The sequence below is a fragment of the Fragaria vesca genome, linkage group LG1, assembly GCF_000184155.1.
Source record: "Fragaria vesca subsp. vesca linkage group LG1, FraVesHawaii_1.0, whole genome shotgun sequence".
NCBI lineage: Eukaryota > Viridiplantae > Streptophyta > Magnoliopsida > Rosales > Rosaceae > Fragaria > Fragaria vesca.
The window spans coordinates 6,645,305-6,666,430 of record NC_020491.1 but is presented as its reverse complement, the minus strand read 5'-3'; the positions used below and the strand labels follow the sequence as shown (position 1 = coordinate 6,666,430).

General features: G+C 37.7%; 2 protein-coding genes and 1 pseudogene across 2 annotated transcripts; 1 reads left to right on the top strand and 2 right to left on the bottom strand.

Moving 5' to 3' along the window:
* Positions 1–492: 492 nt before the first annotated feature.
* On the bottom strand, positions 493–2,785 carry LOC101293338 (12-oxophytodienoate reductase 3-like). Its single transcript, XM_004287579.1, has 5 exons — positions 2,709–2,785; positions 2,436–2,576; positions 1,682–1,812; positions 1,390–1,572; positions 493–1,251 (listed from the first exon to the last, which is right to left on the bottom strand). Exons 1-5 carry the CDS (start codon positions 2,783–2,785, stop codon positions 614–616), a joined length of 1,170 nt encoding a protein of 389 aa, XP_004287627.1. The 3' UTR covers positions 493–613.
* Positions 2,786–5,293: 2,508 nt separating this feature from the next.
* On the bottom strand, positions 5,294–6,957 carry LOC101292153 (annotated as a pseudogene).
* Positions 6,958–11,308: 4,351 nt separating this feature from the next.
* LOC101291858 lies at positions 11,309–19,541 on the top strand. The gene is made up of 19 exons (XM_004287575.1): positions 11,309–11,511; positions 12,139–12,460; positions 12,561–12,749; positions 12,838–12,921; positions 13,196–13,255; positions 13,671–13,715; positions 14,218–14,417; positions 14,895–15,380; positions 15,505–15,640; positions 15,742–15,939; positions 16,075–16,164; positions 16,613–16,675; positions 16,810–16,884; positions 16,975–17,025; positions 17,399–17,476; positions 17,836–17,970; positions 18,053–18,160; positions 18,612–18,677; positions 19,174–19,541. Exons 2-19 carry the CDS (start codon positions 12,158–12,160, stop codon positions 19,240–19,242), a joined length of 2,436 nt encoding a protein of 811 aa, XP_004287623.1. The 5' UTR covers positions 11,309–11,511; positions 12,139–12,157; the 3' UTR covers positions 19,243–19,541.
* The last annotated feature ends 1,585 nt before the right edge of the window (positions 19,542–21,126 follow it).

The following is a 21,126-nucleotide window of genomic DNA, read 5'->3' as shown; positions in this document are numbered from 1 at the left end:
CCTTTTTTTGTACACACTATTTCATCAAATTCAAATCACAATTTCTCTATATGAGAAGGGTTTAAGTTGAACTAACAAGAACAATTGAGCAGCATCAAAATCAAACACTTTCTTTGTTCAGAAAAAGGTAGTTTGTGTACCCAACTACAGGGTCATCATCAGTGTAGAAAGTCTCTTGAATATACTTGTTCAAGGGAGCATTCAGCTTAAACCTTAACACCAAGTCAGGGTTTGAGACAAAATCCCGGCCATACTAAAACATTTGTCTACTTGGATTCTGTCATATCCAAGTATATAAACTTGACATGCAGATACCATCTTATGACTTTTCCTTCAACAACTAAAAACATTTCAACAGAGTAATTGTTAAATCAACCATTATGTATTTGATAATGTGGTTAATTGATAATTCAAATATTGATTGGGCTTCATTGGTACTAATTTGTAGGTACTAATTTGTAGGGAATCTGGAGCTGCAAAGAACTTATTTGCATAGGTACAAATATTTACTTGGATCTTTATTTGATTTTTACTTTCTCTATATGAGAAGGTTTTATTGAACAATAACAATTTCAGCAGCATCAAAATCAAACAGGGTAGTGGTCATCCTCTATCAACTTTCTATGTTCAGAAAAGGGTAGTCTGTGTACCCAACTACAGGGTCATGGGTGTAGAAAGTCTCCCTATTATACTTGTTCAAGGGAGCATTCAGCCTAAACCTCAACACCAAGTCAGGGTTTGAGATAAAATCCCGGCCATATGACACTAAATCGGCATCACCAGAAGACACAGTTTTCATTCCTAGCTCCCTAGTAAACCCTCCACTAGCCATGAACGCCCCTTCATAAGCTTCCCGCAAAGTCCTCATAAATTGAGCTTCTCTGTCTTCATCAACCTCTGCCGGCACCGACGTCATAATGGCGGTCAAAGTCAAACGAGGCCGAGTCACATGAAGATAAGCGAGCTTTGAGCCTATGTTATGTTGAAGCTTGTTGAGTCTTTCAATCACTGCCAAGCCTAGGCCAATCGGGTCGGCGTCTGTAGCATCATAGAAATCAATAGCTGGTGAGATTCTGACGGCAACTCTATCAGCACCAAGGGATTCAACTACTGCTTCAACAGTTTGGATCAAGAACTTGCAGCGGTTTGCAAGCGAGCCACCGTACTCGTCAGTTCGATCATTGACCCCATCTTTCAAGAATTGATCGATGAGGTAGCCATGTGCCGAATGGATCTCAACTCCATCAAAACCTGTCCATTATCAAAGATACATCGTAAGATCAAAGCTTCAAGTATGCGCGATGATCGAAGAATGGACCATTGTGTTTCAGAGCATGTGATGCGTACACGTTATGAAAACAAACCAGTACGTGATGAAATGAGACTGACCTGCTCGAATGGCATTCAAGGCAGCCTGACGGTACTGCTCAACAATCTGGGGTATTTCTTGGGTCTCGAGGCGTCGAGGTTCAGAGTGAACGTCAAGAGACCCATCAGGCAACGCAACTTTCCACTTCTTTGAGATGGGATTGCTGGTTGAAGAAATTGGCGACCCCCCACCTGGTTGAAAAACTATAACATTTGACATATAACAAGTAGAAAAATGATCAGTTCACTGCTGAGGATTTGTTTGCAAAATAGAGCTCTGTGATAGTGCCATATATGTATGTGACAGAATTACCTTGATGAGAAGCACGACCTACATGCCAAAGTTGACAGAAAATGATGGCACCTTTGGCATGAACAGCATCGACCACATTCTTCCATGCCTCAACTTGTTCATCGGTGTAAATCCCAGGAACATGTGGAAACCTGCTTCCACCATATACAATAAACTCACTAAGAAAATCCAACTCCTTTTAAAGCAGGGAACTTAGATTTGGAGGTCCAAAGGGCAGTGGCGTAGCTACATGGTGAGTAGGGAAGTCAATTGACCCTTCTCAACATCTTTCCACATCCATTGTTTTCAGATTTTTACTTATATCTAAGAGTTATATAATTAAGCTACTTAATTTACTCTTTTACTCATTTTGCCCCTTCAAATGTGATAACAAATATACTTCCTTTTAAGTTTTAACCATTTCATGAGATGAAAGCAAAATGATGTTTTCAACAAAAAAAAGAAAAAAAAGCAAAACAATGTGTTTATTTGTTTGTTTTTGTTTTATTTATTTTCTCTTGTTTGTTTTGTTTTCTTAATTTGAATGGTTTATCTCATACACATATATTATCTCTAGTGTCTACTCGGCTCGACTTGTTTATTATTCAATGAACTCTAGAGATAACAAAAAATTTCTTCTTCCGTAAGCTCGTCCAAAGTTTGACCCATCTTCATATAATTTCTGGCTACGCCACTGCCAAAGGGTACGTAAAGGCAATAATAAAGTCTTGTAATTTATCATATTAGGGTAACACCCAGAGAATTACGAAATTACCCGGCGCTTTGGTCGGACGGCCAAGTGCCTTCAGTGATTAGAAGGCCACCGGGGGTTGACCTCTGAGAATAGTACTCGACCAGCGCCGAGTTCGGAAGTTGGTTCAACGCTCGACACCTCGTCAATGGCGCAAGCACCACTCTGTAAAACAAAGAACAAATTTATGCAAATATTAATCTAAAAACCATTCCTTAAATCTTCAAAATGGTACATTTAGTATAATTTCTCAAAGAGTCTCTAACGAAAGGGGAAAGCAGCAAAAGGGTGACTGACCTATGAGACAGGTTGAACTTGCCCATCTTGTAAGGAGAGAACAGAGTGAGTCCACCCGTGGATGAAGAATCTGCCATTTTCGTTTTTTTCTAACGTATAGAAATCGATCTCCAATCAAAGTTAAAGCTGAACAGGGCAATGTATGTGTTCAAGTTGCAGACAGAGTTACTGAGGGAGCTTTATATAGAAAAACAGTGGCGCCCTAAAACGTCACTGATGACTCTTGGTTGGTAGAATTGTTACTGACTTCTGAAGGCCTTGTGTGTTGGTGCTCGTAATAAAATAGAGCGAGTTTCTTGGAGAATTTTGGTCACACGAGGGATTTGTAACGTAATTCTACGACGTCTTTGACCGTTGTTAAGGGAAGTTAAATTTAGGTTCGTTAAATTGTAATCTAGCTACCCAGAAGAATAGGAAACATAAAGTGTGGACTTACATGGATATTTCCAATAAAAAAATATATATATATAAAAGGGGGTTTGGATTTGATAAGTCTAACTTGAATTCTAAATTCGATCCTTTTTTTTTTTTTGACGGAAATGGATGTTACTCCAGGAGACGTAAAACCTATATATTAAAACTACCAATGAGACAAGCGGGAGTTAAACTTCAATACAAGTCCAACCGGGAGCATAGCTCCGATATAACTCGAAATAGCCTACAAAAATTACAAAGAAAAACTAACTCAAAAACCTAATGTCCACAACAGGACTAGTCCAACCGGGAGCATAGCTCCGATACAACTCGAAATAGCCTACAAAAGCTACAAAGAAAAACTAACTCAAAAACTAATGTCCACAAGAAGACTTTATTTTGGCTTAGAAAACAATAACCTATATAACCAGTTTTTTTTTTTGGATGGAAATGAATGTTACTCCAGGAGGCATAAAACTCATATATTAAAACCACCAATGGGACAAGCGGGAGTCAAACTTTAATACAAATCCAACCGGGAGCATAGCTCCGATACAACTCAAAATAGCCTACAAAAGCTACAAATAAAAACTTACTCAAAAACTAATGTCCACAAAAAGGCTTTATTTTGGTCTAGAAAGCAATAACCTATATAACTAACCAAAGTACCCCAACTTAATGAATCAAAACCTAAAACCCTTCTGGTGTACCTTTCCATCAAAAAGGGGGTAGACTCCTCAATAGGTTATGTAGGGATCTTTCGCTCCATCCCTAGAACTCGGCCCAAGTCCAAACCATAATTGAAAGGAGGAAAAGAAAAGGTAGAGGCCCAAAGGCTCAGCCCACTAGGGTGCAAGTTGCAGCCCAGCAAACTAAAGCCCAGATCCACCTCACTCCTCCTCACTCTTGTTCAGATACAGACCGGCGCCGAAGCTCGCCGGAGGAGACTCCTGCCGCTGGTTCAGTCTGGTGGTTTTGCCGCCTTGAAACCCATGATGACAGCTATCGGCCGCCGCTGCAACAAAGACGCGGAAGCTTCAAAACCACTGATGTCATTCACCTAAAACCGACAACCTCCGCTAACAACAGGTGCTAACCTCCGATCAAGCAGACTTAATCGCCGCCTCATCCTCAAGATTGAAGCGTCGCCGTCGATAGGAGAGTTGGAAAGCTTCCTCCTCTCTTTCAACTCAACACCTCTGAGCCACAAGACCATATCTTAATAGATGAGGGAACCCGATCTAAACCCAAAAACTACAGCCGTTGTCTCACCGGAGGGGATACCACAAGGGCCAACTCGTCGTCTCCTCTATTAGAACCAATCCAATATCCGTTAACAACAATATATATAACAACGAAATTAAAATAAAATTGAAAATAACAATGAAATTAAACGAACAACACTAACTTGATTGATCAGATAGAGGCCTGCCTTGCAGTGACCTAAGACAGAAATTCGTTCCCGCTTGTGCTGCAGTTTCGGACGTCTATCAAGAGGATACAACTATCTGGTTCAAGTTCTTGCACAAGAACTTGACCCTGGCGAATTTACTTTATGTTTCAGAAGAAATAGTTTTGACAAACACAACTGCTTGGACAGTTGTAACTGTTTGAACAGTTATGCTCAAGGCCCAATCTTTGACTTTTATTAAATATATATATATATATATATATTTATTTCTATTGAAAAACCCAATAGAAAGCTCACCAAGCCCATATTAGGTCTATCATCCATTTAATGAATCACATGGGTGTTTCCTTATAAAGACTCACACATTTAATTCTTCTTCAATGTGGGATAAATACCACACAAGTTCCAATATCCTCCACAGAAGTGCAACCCCAAGTTGCCTCCACGTTGCCGCTAGTATCGCCTGACGATCTGGTCCACTGCGCCGCACGGAGTGTGTCGCCGATTTGCTTCCAAACCCTAGGTTTGGTCTTCTCAGCTCTGACGAAACCGGAGCAAATTCCCGACTTTTTTTTTCTAGCTAGCTATATCTTCTTCCAAAAGCTTTCAATGGGGTATTTTATCATTTTAATTGGAAATTGAAGGAATTGCTTTCTTAAATTCGATCCATTTTTTGTACACACTATTCCATCAAATTCAAATCACAATTTCTCTATATGAGAAGGTTTTAACTAATAAGAACAATTTAGCGGCATCAAAATCAAACACTTTCTTTGTTCAGAAAATGGTAGTGTGTGTACCCAACTACAGGGTCATCAGTGTAGAAAGTCTCTTGAATATACTTGTTCAAGGGAGCATTCAGCTTAAACCTTAACACCAAGTCAGGGTTTGAGATAAAATCCCGGCCATACGAAACTAAATCGGCATCACCAGACGCCACGGCTTCCATTCCTAGCTCTCTTGTAAACCCTCCACTAGCCATGAATGTTCCTTCATAAGCTTCTCGCAAAGTCCTCATAAATTGAGCTTCTCTTTCCTCATCAAACTCGGTCGGCACCAATCCATAAGTGGTGAAACGAGGCCGAGTCACATGGAGATAAGCAAGCTTTGAGCCTTCCTTGTGTTGAAGCGTATTGAGTCTGTCAATAACTGCAAGGCCAAGGCCAATCGGGTCGGAGTCAGTAGCATCATAGAAATCAAGAGCTGGTGAGATTCTGACGGCAACTTTATCAGCACCAATGGCTTCAACTACAGCTTGAACAATCTGAATCAAGAATTTGCAACGGTTTGCAAGTGACCCTCCGTACTCATCAGTTCGATCGTTGATTCCATCTTTCAGGAACTGATCAATTAGGTAACCGTGTCCCCCGTGGATCTCAATTCCATCAAAACCTAAATGAAGAGTACGTACGTGCGTAACATTGTCTTCAAGGCTTCTTATGCGAATTAGCTAGCTAGGAGTGACAGACATTATGGAAATGAACCAATTATCCGACGAATACAAAACTGACCTGCTTGAATTGCACTTATGGCAGCGCCACGATGCTGCTCAACAATGTGAGGTATTTCTTGGGTTTCAAGGCGCGAGGCTGAGGGTGAGTACTGTCTTGAGACCCATCAGGCAATGGAATTTTCCATCTATTTGATATGGGATTGTTGGTTGAAGAAATCGGCGAACCCCCACCAGGTTGGTAAACTTGAACATTGATCGATCGAAACAACAAGTAACAAAATGATCATGTTACTGCTGAAGAATGCGAAATGAAGCTATCACATTTATACATCTAGGTATGTTACAACTTACAAATTACCTTGATGAGAAGCACGACCTGCATGCCACAGTTGACAGAAAATAATGGCACCTTTGGCATGAACGGCGTCGACCACCTTCTTCCATGCCTTAACCTGTTCATCTTTGTAAATCCCTGGAACACGTGGACACCTGCTTCCACCAATCCACCGTATATAACAAACTAAGAAACTAGCTAGCTACTTCTTCCAGCACCGACACATTTGAAATGGCAAAAAAAAAAAAAAAACTAAAGTTCGAGGTTCTTCCACAATGAATTGGAGATAATTATCAATGAGAAAAACTGAACAATTATGATAACTTACGTACCCAGCACTCGTGTTGGAGAGCGTAGTGGCTTCGGCGATAAGAAGGCCGCCGGGGGTTGACCTCTGAGAATAATACTCGACCATAGCTGGCTGCGGAATTTCGTTCGGTGCTCGACACCTTGCCATTGGCGCAAGCACCACCCTATAAACGCAAGAATCAATTAATCCATCGATCCAAACATTCAAAGACTGCAGGGAAAAGAAAATGAATCAACTGCGAGTTGAGACTGACCTGTGCGAGAGATTGAAGCTGCCCATTTTGTAAGGAGAGAACAGAGTGAGTCCTTCTGATGCAGAATCCCCCATTTCTTAATCTTTGCTTTTGCTGTTTGCTGTTTGCTGCAATCTCAGATGAAAAAAGCCACGGACAATAAGTGAACATCAATTGTACCCTTGTATTTATTCAGGCACATCATCTTACACGAGTAACACGACAGTGTTTTAGTTGGGGTTTGAATGTTTGATGAAACAAAGTTTGTCGTGGACCTAAGCGGGCGTGAGGTTTGGTCCTCCTGAAGTTCTTGTTTTTTTTCATTTTAATTTTTTTTCAAATAAGCTAGTGTTACCTTAAAGGCATTCATCAATGAAACAGTATAATGACAAGATAATTCTATAACGAGGAAGTATCATTAATTCATTATAGGTTACACAGCTTTTCCATTATATTGTCGCATGAAAATGAATCCAGTTACATTCCATTTCATCATGTCATTAGTAGTAAACAGTTTGCCGCCTCGGTAGGTCAAATACTCCTACATCGCTTTACCAAAACATGGTAGAGACTTATTTATGACATAATGCCACATCTATTTAAAAATAATGATAAACTAAAACACCAAAAATAACATTGGCCTAGGGCCTAAATATCATCCAACCCAAGTCGAGGTGGACTACTGCATACCCATAACACCACCATCTTGGTTGCGCTTGTGTCGTCCCGCCACCGCCTCTCACCTTCCGGTAGCTGATTGAGCCTCCCTTACCTAGATCAGATCCAACCCATCGAAACCGGATAGAAACCGTCCAATCCAATTTAACTACGTATTGTCATATCGACGTTCTAAGCATTTGATGTCATCCCATAGAATTCACATACAACACATTGTCATCCAATGCAACAACACCATTCGAAACCACTCACCAGATCGCCGTTACCCGTCCCCAACACTGTTGTCCGCCATTTGACCGTCGTTGCCCGTCCCCAGCACTACATGCCCACCGTTTGACCGTCGCTGCCCGTCTTCAAAACCTCCCAGCACCCTAGACGACAACCCGCATTCTCGCAGCGCCGACCTCGTTTGGACCATCTACGTACTTTGGACACTACGTCTCTTCTAGCCCGGTCGACGACGACGTCGCGAGAGCACACCGCATTACAAGATTTGGTTTCTTTCAACGACGGCATAGGAAGTCGATCATAAAAAACCAAACTACAGTGTTCTGTTTTCCGAATTTCAAACAAAAAGGTCAGGTACCTAGCATAAATCATCTCAAGACTTTTCATTTCTTAGATTGTCATACCCACCATTAGGTCGCGGCTGATTTAGTACTACATACTAGTAAGGGAAGTTGGGGTTGCGATGAAACTCATAACATAGGGAACCCGCAGTTTCACAAATAGAGAAAGGGAAGATTGAAGCAAATATCTGCTTAATATATATGTGTGGTTCGTGACTGGCCTAGTTAGGCTAATGCGTGGGGGTAAGATAATGATATATAAAATCAAAGCATGCCGTTTGCGGTCGTGATCTTTAAAAAAGTGAGGAGAGGCGTAGAAGCAATGACTTTTTTTCGTTATTATCATTATCGTAATGCAATGCATGTATGAACTCATCATCACATGAGATAAGATGAGATGAGAGATCCGCTAGAGACTCCTAAAGAGTTGCAAATATTGCAGGGACTGTGTTGGGTGAAAGTCAGCCACACATGCAAATGGGGGATGAAAAGTCGTATTTGGCCAGCTAACTCTGTCATTTCTACCGTTAAACTTATCGTTTTAGGTTTGAATATTCTTTCTGTGTGATTTTCTTTAACTACATTTATCGCACAGCAAAATTACATATCATGGTAAGACTCAATGATGCATTGTACAAAATTATTCTCTAAGAAGATTTACATTCTACACATTGCTTAATCCATAATTGCATGTTTCTTTATAATAACAAAATATCCAAATGCGCACCTACTAACATTTATGTACACCCGACATCATATCACACAACTTTTTAAAAAAATAAAATGTCAATTAACTAACAAATACACTGATCACTGATTTTCAAATTTGCAAACATATATATATATAAAACATTGACATTTTCGAAGACCAACATTAAGTGAACCGCCGCCGCTGAAGCATGTCACGATTACCAACCAAAATGGTAGTTGTTCAAAGTTCAAGTTCTTACGCCACCACGATGAAACAAAATAAATCACAATCTAGAGTTCACTAAAACTACAAATTGTGATTCATGAACTATTATCATTGTGACTAGCAACAAAGAGGTCCACCAAAAAATGGATCAACCTATTTTCCTTTTTTCCGATGAGAAACCTATTCTCCTTGTAACTCAAGAAAATGAAGTTTATTCAAATATAATATTATTTTTCATCCCTTGTTTAAAAAAAAAAAAAAAAAAAAAACTTTAAGATGGAAGAAACATTAATCTGTTCCACATGGCAATGGATGCTGCTCTCCTCCATTTAATAAAATCATTAATTAATATGAGATCAAGGACTGGTCCAACCTAACCTTAATTAGCACTGACTTATGAAAAGGAAAGAAAATGAAAAAGAAGATAGTCTTCAATTTCTGTCCTTTTATTCAACACATTTTTAACTTCACATCACTTCGTTACCGTTAACAATTATGATTGCATCATGCGTCTCATTTTTTATCTAGTAAAACCATCATTTCCTACCTTATCAATTGTTTACTTCTTGGGTTCTCTTTCTTTGTGTGCATGCTATGATTTTGTTAGGTGCAATTCCTTAAAAAGTTATAATATATCCAAATGCTAAAAATAGGTAATAATTCCCAAGCCAAAAAGATATAAACAAAATGAACATCACTATGCCCCAACAGTGTCCTACTGCCATAACAATGATGTTGTCATGTTGGTAGTCTATCTACTTGGTTACTTGGATATTATCTACTAGTGAAAGTGCTTTGTGGTCCTCCCCTAGCACCATGAGTAGCAAGGAGACAATTTTGTCACCTTCATCATGCCACACATATTCTATCAATCATCCAAAAAAAAAAAAAATTAAGATAAAAACCTATATAGATTTCAATTTTAAAAAAAAGCAGACAAATTCTATATATTTATTGGTACACAAAATGATGGAAGAGTCGGCTATCATTTTAGGGTTGAGAGTAATTTATTTACGGTTCTTCCTCAAGAGATATTTTTTACAAGCTAAGGTTAGAACCTGAGACCTCTTATTATTAGGTCGGATTACCCACGCATCATCATATAAATCTGAAGAAAAAGATATCATTTCTCTGAATATAAAGTTAAAGATTGGATAAATTTTAAATACACACCTCTAATCTCTCAATACACATCACTATTATTTTATATTTCACATCAGATTTTATAGGTATGTTTAATTACAAAAACATCCATCAATTATTAGAGAAAAAAAAAAACTTCATCTTCCCTAAAACCTAACTCTTCTCCACTATTACTATGCATTAAAAGAAAATTTATAAAAACCTCTTATCCAAAATTCATCACTTGAAATTCGACTATTGTAGTAATCATATGTACTATTTACCGATTCATTTAGTTTTTTATTCATCAACTTTAGTTTTATATCTTGCAGACTAAAAACTAGTTTTTATGTTATTGTACTTCTACTAGTTTCTTAACTTTGAAAAAATTATGTGTGTTCAATATTTTTTTTTCTTCAAAATTCTAACCGGTTGATGTCATATTGGAGATTTGGAGTTCGAATATAATACTACTCTTTTGATTATAAATTGAAATATATCAAGAAAAAATTTCTAACCCGATCAAAAAAATCTAACAGAAAATAAAAGAGAATACGTAAAGAGAGTTGTGAAATAGTAAATATATAATAATTATATTAAATAACATATTATTATTAGTTTTAGATATTGAAGGTATTTTAGACAGCTTAGGGTGTGTATTTAGTATAATATTGAAATGAAAAACTAGATGGGTAATGTATTAAGTAAGAGGTGTGTATTTAAAATTACTTTAAAGATTGTTGTTCCTAATTTTTTTTAAAAAGATGTTAAATGAATATAAGAAAAAACCTCATTGCGCCCGTGTCAAGGAATCTATCAGAACGGTGTGAGCATCTACACCTCACCAACCCCCTTTCTCCGTCCATAGGAAGAGAGGCGCAGTGCGCGCCGTGTGTACTAGAAAGAGTGAGCAACGCCGCGCGTAAAGAAACAAAAGCAGCAAAATAAAATAATAGAAAAACTAAAATGAGAATTAAAAGTTAATTAATTAAGGTGAAAAACGCATTTAATGGATAGAGCATAGGATGCCCCAGTTACCAAAACAGAGTCTAGAAGACGGGGTTTTGACACCGTTACAAAATCAAAAAGAGAAACTGACGCTGCTGACCGTCCTCTTCTTCTCGTTCATTTTTATTTATTTGTTTGGTCCGAAAACACTTTGGAATTGAAAATTTAATTATTTATTTAACGCGGAGTAAATTCTATACCGCCTTCTCCTCGTTCTCTTCTCCAATTTGATCTCAGAGGACCTCCTTGTCGAAGAAGAATCACCAGCTTTGTTATGGCCGCCGCCGCAAATTCCTCCCTCTGATATTTTCGTTTCCTCCTTCTTCGCTGCGCTTTGGATTTGCCGCCACTCGGAGGTGAGCTTGGTAGTTTTTTCTTTTTTCGGTTTCGGAGATGATGATCGGAATTCAATTGCTGTGATGATTTTAGGTTTGTTATACTTTGAGTCTAGTTGTGTTAGGGATGTAACATGTGAAATTCATGTTCAGAAGAAGAAGTTTTCAGAAGAAAGTTGTGGTGTGAAATGAATCAGCAGAAAGTGGAATTTTTGTTCTATCTGTTATATTTTCTGGCTGTTTTCGGCGTTGGGAGCTTGCTGTAACTGAAAACATATATGTAGTAAGCGATGGATTGCTATGACTGATGACTGATGACTGATGACTGATGAAAGAACGCCGAAGATTATTTAGCTTTTTCCGAGGCTAGCAATCGGATTTAAATTTGATTTTTGAGCTTGTATCTAGCTCCCGAATAATTACTGTGTTTCTTGAAATTAATGCGTTGTCTATGCAAGTTTAGATACGCTGGAAATAGTTGTAGTAGAGGATTGAAGTGAACATGTAAGGGAGTTAGGTATGCTTTTAGTGGGTACGGTCTTGAGTCTTGAGTCTTGACCATTAGCAATGATTTAGTTGACCATGGAATTTGGCAAAGATGTGATTTGTAAGGGGTGAGTTGTTCTTACTGTTTGGTTTTTGTGATAGGAGGGGAAACTTTTTCAGCATGGATAAAAGTGAAGAGACGGGTAGCCCTGGTTGGGGGAGTTCGTTTTTCATGCAAACGACGGAAGATGTCGCAAGAGCAGTTGCTGCAGCAGCTGCTGCTGCTACAGCCCCGCGGCCGTCGGTTGTGTATTCATTGAAAGAAGAAGATGGTGGTAGTCCACTTCAAAGACTACATCGCCAATTTAATAAGGTGCTAAAAGGCTTCTCCAGTCCTCCCGAAGTGAAAACAGGAAGAACTTACAATCCAGAAGTTTTGACTAGCCAGAAGCGTCAATGGGCAAACTTTCAGCTGCAGCACTTGGTATGCAGTTTCGCTTAGGATCCATTCATGTTCATGCACTAAGGAAGCGAAGGTTTCATCCAAAGAGATTCCTTAACATCTGTACTATTTAAGTGTGCAGGATCATAGGTCTTTGAAGGAGCCAACAAGGCTTTTTGAGAGCATGGTAGTTGTAGGCCTTCACCCAAACTGTGATATCCAAGCACTCCAAAGGCAATATTTTGCAAGGAAGTCTGAAAGTCCAGGAAAATTGCGAAGTGCACTTGGTAACCAGAATCAGTCTCGGGTAGAACCCAATATTGAACCTCAGGTGGAGTCTCTTTGTTGCCAATTGTTTAATATGTTTGCAAATTGAAGTGATTTGAGTACTGTATGGTATTAACCATTCCTACCTTCAGGTGTTATTGGTTTACCCTCCTGAAAAACAGCTGCCTCTCCAATACAAGGATCTCATTTCATTTTGTTTCCCAGGAGGCCTAGAGGTTAGTGGCTATCTTGATGGATCTTTCAACCACTTTTCCTTGTGAATTGATTTGATTTGTTTATTATCACGTACCCTCTAGTTGTTTGTGAGTCATGATTATTGAGTAGTACTTAATGAAAGGGTAGTGGTATTATGTATACTTGATACCTGTCTATTTCTGTCCTATGTGGCTATGTCTTGGTAGTCTTTTAAGTTGTTTTTGCTTTTATTGGGTGCTTTGTAGATTATACATGATATGCTAATACTGACACCTTGGATGCTAATGACTTCAGGTTCATGCTGTTGAGAGAACTCCTTCCATGAGTGAATTGAATGAAATTCTTCTGGGGCAGGTACTATGCTTGGCTGTGTAGTATTGTTTTGAATTAATGCTTATGCATCCTTTAGCAACCAGTCTTCACCAAGCCTGTTAAGTGTATTTAGTTTTCATTTTTTTAATGGATGCACTCAGGAAAGTGATGCTCCAAAATTTAGTAGGACTGGATATAAATCCCTAAGTTCTTGTGTTTCAATCTGAAATATAGTATTAAATGCAAATTTATCAGATTATGTTTACTAAGGTTGTAGGCTAGCCGTACCATTTCAAAATTTGTCCTACTAAAGACAATATAATAGTGCTGAGTAATACAGCTGTGGCAGGGTTGTAGACTTGTAAAACTAAACTATAACATAGACTTCTTTTGTTTTGATTTAATTTATGTGATGCGTAACTTTTTTGACACATTTTAATCTCGTGCTTATGTGCAGGAGCACTTTAAACAGAGCGATCTGTCCTTTGTATTCAGATTACAGGTAATTTGAACTTATGTCTCCATGATTCATCTCTTTTAGAATTTTCTTGAATCTTGTCGCGAGTTTTCTGTATAACCTTGATATCTTGTGGAATTGTTTTTTTGTCATTCAAACTGATACATACTGGTTAACTGGTGTTGGACCATAGAATCATTACAGTTTGTCACATGAAAACTATAATACTAGTTCTGAGAACATATTGCCTTCAAGTTACTTGACATGTGTGGTAAGTTGAATTATTGTGTTAATAGAAATCAAAACGAATATAAGAGGATTAATTGTTTCATTGTGTTTGATTACATTTTGATTGTATTTTGATGGGACTTTATGGGTGCTTAGTTAAAAATAAGCAAACAATATTTAAGTATTGCAAGCCGATGAATTTATGACATCAGGAATTTTATTCTTTCCGCATTAACCTGAACAAAAAGATTATATTATTAGTTGGGAGTCAAGTTCTTTATTTCTTGATGACTCATTTTATACAACCGTTTATCTGAAGGTTGCCGATGATTCAACTCTGTATGGATGCTGCGTGTTGGTGGAAGAATTGGTGCAGAAACCCTCTGGATTGCTTTCCATGGTTTCAGAAAAACATCCTTCTCGCCCGTCTCTGAGCCGTCATGTATTAACTACTCGGAGATGTTATTGCATTCTCTCGAGGCTTCCTGCCTTTGAGTTACATTTTGGTGTATTAAATAGGTGTGTATACATTGGACATTCCTACAATATATTTATATTGATGATTTGCAGTTAATTTTTGAATTAGAAGTTCAGACTCAATCCACTTTATATTTCTTAAAACTTGCTGAGCAGAAAGTATCCCTCTGCTATTTCAATGCACTAAATGTACGACATATTATAAATATGAAAATGTATTGAGACTCGTACCTTGGTTCATATAGGAAAAGAAAGAAAAGGTGGCTAAAGATTCCTGGATGTAAGGTTGATCAGTATCCTATCTAGCAAAGTCAGAAAACTTAGTTCCAAAGTAGTTGAGTGCCTGGGTGGTAGTTTCTGTAGTTTTTAGGTGAAGGGGATATATATACTTCACTATTGATTGGTCGCATTAGACAACCTTCTTTACTATTTTGTACCAACAATAAGATTCTTCTAGTTCTTTGTTAAACAGCTTTTTAGTTGATCTCATTGCTCAATGTCTTTTGCATTTTCCTGCAGTATCTTCACAGAAGAAAGATTGGAACGATTAACAAAAGGTATTGGTCTTTTAGATTTGGATTCCCCAAAGGACTATAGAAATGATGGAAGTTCAGAGGAAAATACAGAAGAAAGTATAGACAGTGGATCCCTAAATAGTAGAACAGCGGACATGGTAAATGGCACAGCAGAATCTTGTCAGACAAGCCTAAAAGATTCTTCAGCTGTGAGAGTTGGAGAGAATGGAATCCACCTAGAGTGTCAAATGCTTGATGCGGATTGTGAACTGATGAAGAGCAGTGTTATGGGAAATGTTGTTATTCCAGTGGGTCCTGAAACCGAGATGGCCAGTTCCAAGATAGAATCTTGTGCACCAAATGCAGAAGTTTGTGAGGTCTATGCTGATGATTTCTCTACAAACAAGCCTGCTTTTGAAAGGCGATTACCAAATGCTGTTCTACCTCTCTTGCGTTACTATCAGTATGAAAGTTCTGATTCTTCCTCCAGGTATACCATTGTTATTATTTTGTGCGTTTGTATTAATTTTTTAGTGGAAGTTATCATTTATCTCTTCCAAACTAATTTTGGAGCATAGCAGTTGCACAAATGTTGTACTTATGTCATCTAGAAGTGTTTTATGCAGTTTTCAGGGTTCTCCTAGTGAAGACAGGAATTTTAGGAGTGATGTCGATGATATAGAGACAGAAGAGACATCTTTCTCCGGTCAAGACGATTCTGATCTCATTGATATTCTTGAATGGGCAAAGGTGCATTTTCCTCCTTTGACGTATCTAGATATAGGATTTCTCAGCTATGTGAATCTTTAGTGTAACATTGCCTGGTGTGAAATTTTTTCCCATTGTTCTAGGCAAACGATCATGGATCATTGCAGATAATAAGTGAGTACTACCAGTTACATTGCCCAGCCAGAGGTTCCACAATTAGATTCCATCCTTTGGAGCACCTGCATCCCTTGGAATATTACAGACCAGATGAAACAGTTCTACATATTGGTGGCTCAACCATTGATTTGAGGTCTTGTAGTACAAGTCTAGAATTTGCTGAGGTAAAGTGAAGATAGTGTGAAGAAATTTCCATTTCTAAGTGTGGTTGATTTGGGTTTCCTTTGTCCTTTACAATGTCATTCTTCATAAATTACTCTGTTCCTGACATGCATTGTGTTGTTATTGGTTTCTATCAGGCACACAGCGCACTCCTGGCAGAGGAGGAAGCAACTGCATTATCAGTATGGGCAATTGCATGCATATGTGGCTCCCTTCGTCTAGAAAATGTTAGTTACTTTGGAGTTCTTCTGACTTAATAGATTATATTGGTTTCTTTTCCCCTTGGAAGTAGTTAACTACTTTAACAGTATTTATATTTGCGGGATTCTGTTCTTTTGAGATTTACATATACAAAGAAATGTCTATCTACTTATGCACATAGTAGATGTTGAAATAGCTTCTGCAATGATGTACTGATTGTTAATCAGAAATTTGAACAAGCAAATTACTCAACATTCAGACCTTGTTTAAGCGGAAATCAATCTGAAAGCCTCCTCTCTATTTCTAGTATGAATTATTGTTGTCAGAGCATAATGATATCCTCCATCGGGCATATGAGTTGTTCATTTGTTCAGTCAGAATGTATTCTACTGACGTATTATTGCAATTATGGGTTGTATGTCTACTTGGATATTATTAATTCTTATAGGTTATTGATTCTTTCACACATTGCAGGTATTAGCAATGTTTGCAGGGGCGCTGTTGGAGAAGCAAATTGTAATTATTTGTTCCAATTTGGTATGTAATTTTACATTATATGTTTCAGTTTAGGTCTGAACTGTTGGAGTAAATCACGTACCTGTTTTGTCCATTTTCTCTGATTATTCAGGAGTCTATTGAAATCAATATATATTTTCTTTTCTACTGTTCAGGGTATCTTATCTGCTTCGGTGTTGTCCATTATCCCTCTGATTCGTCCCTACCAGTGGCAAAGCCTACTAATGCCAGTATGAGACTTTCCCATGAGAAATAATTTTCTAAAGATGATGCTTGCATCTCTATCTTATGTGAAAACTAAACCTGCATAAATTTTCCAGGTTTTACCAAGTGACATGATGGACTTTTTGGATGCACCTGTTCCTTACATAGTGAGTTCTCAATTTATTGACTGTTATACACTGATCCGAGGAAAACTATGGTTTATCTGGATTTGGGATTTCCATTGTATTAAGGCTCGTACGGGGAACCTTTTCACAGTCAGCTTATTATTTGAAAGCAAATTTATTGAATTATTCATCATATACTTTAATCATCGCTTGTTAGACTTCTCAGTAATGTACCAAATATGAGTTATATCCCTCCATAGAAAGTTAGGATCTATCTTCTATATGTTCTTTTTCCTCAGTGGAAATGTGATGACCCATGCATTTCTCTGTATCCATTTTCATCTGCTATCTTTCTTCTAGATGCTCCTTGTACTATAAGTGACATTTGATTCTTTACTAATAGTACTTCTCTTAGGTTGGGGTCAAGAACAAAACACATGAAGTACAATCAAAGCTGTCTAATGTAATTCTGGTTGATGCCAACAAGAACCAGGTTTGTTGTTTTAATTTATATTTTACCTTATACTGCTATTCCAATACGCTTTGGCTAGTTTTTGACCATGTGGCTTGCAATATACGAAGCTTTAAGTTTTTATATGTTGCAAGTTTGTAACTATCTATAGCATTTTTTTTTTCTTTGTTGCATAGTTTTTCATTCTTGTGATAATATCTGAAGTTCTATTCTCAGCATAAGCATTATAATATTGGTGTATCTTGGTTTAGTAGATTCTCTAACTTCTGATGTATACTTAATGTTCATTCCAATGCAAGCATTACCTAGTTCAAACAGAAAAATGTGTATAAAATAATGCTAGAATCTGATTCTTTTCCAATTGCTTAATGATGCAATAGGTGAAGTCACCAACAATACCTAATTTGCCTCGACATCGGGAACTATTTTCAGCATTAAGTCCTTATCATGCAAAGCTTGTGGGAGAGAGTTTCTTGGCTAGGAAAAGACCAGTATATGAGTGCACAGACGAACAGGTATGTTCTGCCTTTTCCTTTCTGTCAGAGTGAATATCATTCAACCCCTTTCTTTTCATTAATGCTTTTATTTGTTGTGTAGGTTGACGCTGCCAAAGGTTTCCTAAGAGTTTTAAGATCTTACTTGGATTCTCTTTGCTCTAATCTCCGTTCACACACAATTACAAATGTACAATCAAATGATGATAAGGTGAGTATGTTTCCACGATAATGATATGCATCTGTTGTACGTAGCTGTATAAGACATTCTGGCAAAGTACTGCAATGTTTTGTAGTGCCTAGTGTACCATCTCTGTTCCAGGTTTAGGAGTAGAGTTGGCTAATGCTAGTTTTCCAATTCATGGGGATAGGCGGATTTCTATGCTTTCCTTTGTGATGTAAAGTTTCATGGGGATAGGTATACCATGGAGGAGTTTCGGTATATGGACCTTGTCATCTACCTTAATATATGTTTGGGCCCTAATGTGTACAGGAAAAAGTGCAGATCAAATAGCTTTTTTCTATTGAATGTGAAAATTGCTAACTTGTGCAAGCAGTGAGCTTTTTTATGTATAGGCACATATATACTATGATCATGTACTTGATTTAGCAAACAATCATATTAACTGCTACAGATCTGACACTTGTATCCTTCTAAATAGGTATCCCTACTTCTGAAAGAGAGTTTCATCGACTCATTTCCTAGTCGCGATCGACCATTTATGAAGGTGTGTTCCTCGACATTTCCCTTGTTTTTTGTGATCCAACTTAATTGCTTATTCTCTTAACTTGGAGAATTTCTCTTGTTCTGGACTCTCTCTCTGTATTTGTTTTAAGTTGTACATACACTATTATTTTCAATTATCTAGCTTTTCATGATTTCTGAAATTAATATTCCCAAAGAAAACAAAACAGACACCAAGCTCTGAAAGAGACACATCCTGGTTCTTCTTTCTGAAATTGGGCCACAGCCGTGGTCAAGAATTGATGTTGTTGGTTTCTGCATTAATTTTGTGATCGACTTCAGTAGATTTCACAACGAAGAAAATAAGTTTCTAATCAATTCATGTAGATATTACCCCCGATATTAACCTCCTGTACTCTTTACTTTTGAAAGTGACTTGTAATCTTGCTTCACTGCATGTTCTGGATGCTAGCTAACGTGAATTGGTGTAAAGCTGAAGGCATACTGATACATCTTTTTCTTCCCTAAATGCTATGCAGCTTTTCGTGGACACCCAACTCTTTTCTGTACATACGGACCTTGTTCTCTCTTTCTTCCAGAAGGAATAGTACTGCCCTGCAATGAAAGGTTTGGCCTTCCGAGTTATATTTTCGCCGTGTAACCTGAACGTAAGTTCAGTAATGTAAAATTGCATGACAAATGAGCTCAATATTGTTACTTCAAACGATGCTTCTCTTCTGCAAATGAAGGTTGCTTTTTTTTGCCTTCTGTATCATGAATGACTTTGTATTTCGGTATATGTAATACAGAATTTAGATCCATGAGAGAAGTCTAGCATCCTGCTTATACTGTAAATATACTAGTTTTGGTTTTTACTTACCGAGGCTGCTGATTTTCCTTCCGTTACAAATTGAATCTAGGCTTTATGGATACATTTAAATTACTTGAGCGTATAGTTTATTTGGCTATGATTGAACTTGCTCTGAATCGTACCACAAATGTGTAGGGGAATGTGTTTTGAGTCGATTATTAGTCAAAGACAGCAATTATGCCCATTGCCATGTACTTTACCCTTTATCAGTTTCTTTTGCAGAGTATAATCAAAACTATTACACCTCACATTCCTAGTATCACTCATAGGTAATAATCAAAAAGGTAAAGGGTAAAATACTGTATAGTTCTTGTGGTTTGAAGTCGACGTCTGTTTAGTATTTATGGTTTTATATTAATTTGAATAGTCCTTAAAGTCATGATTTTTCATCCAAATAGTCATTCCAACAATTTTCTCAATTAAAGGTCACGTCGGCAATATGACTATTTGGATGAAAAATCGTGACTTTAATGACTATCAGATTAAAATAAAACCACAAGAATTAAACATATGTCGACTTCAAACCACAAGAACTAAACAAATTTCAATTCTAATCAAAACTATTACACATCAAATTCCTAGTATCACTCATAGGTAATTTTTAAGGAAAATGGTGCTTACATATCACTTGATTGAAAAAGTTTACGGTGCATTATTGATTCCTGCATTATCGACTCCTTGTAAATATATATATATATATATATATAGTAGAGACTAGTTTAGCGATCTACATTTGCATACTAGCTTAGCCCCTTACAATTGTAGACTAGTTCGAGATCAAAGCTAAATTAGTCTACGAAAGCGAAGAATCACCTTTATATTGAACCAATATACTTGGATGTATATCATTTGAACCTTAAGAGGTTCATTATAATCTATGTTACTTTGAAATGAAGTGAGAAAAGTGCAGTTTGGTCTGCCAACCAGTGGTTAGGGATATTTGAAGGCATGCCTTGGCTCAAGTGGGTTCTCTGGTACAAAAGAGAAAAGGTGAGTTGCATGTGTGCTCAGAGACCTGCCAGGTTAGAGAGAGAGGGAGAAAGAGTACAAGAATAGCTATCACAGAGAGAGAAGTAAATGCAACCAAACTGCAGGAACCCTCTTCAATACTTGTGGCTTCCTTTGTTTCACTTCAGAGTCCCACCACATTCACCCCAACCCCCACCCCCCCTAATTATCTCATTTTTCTTTTTTTACTTTGCTGTAAAATTTGCTTGTTCATCTGGTGGTTTTGTACTCTGATGGGGTCAAACATGTCGGGCTTATTAGTCAATTCAAAGATGGCGTTTTCTGTTCCAAACTTGGGATTAGAAGTCGACCCGTTATGGCGTTTTCCTTGCTGATGTAATCTGAAACCAGAAGCAGTGGTCAACTGTTGGAAGTCTTCGAACTTGCATGACTTCCACTGTTACATTTGTTGGACAATATTACAACTCTGTTACAACGGGAGGAACTGTATACATACAACTCGTGATAACTCATTTCACATGCGTCGAGGGTTTAACTTGCACCGTTAAAAGAAAAAGGTCGTGACAACTCTATCATCCTCCGGAGTATTACATGTTTCGAGTTTTTGAACCACAATTTTGATTAAACTCGGTCTAATATTTTCTAGAAACAT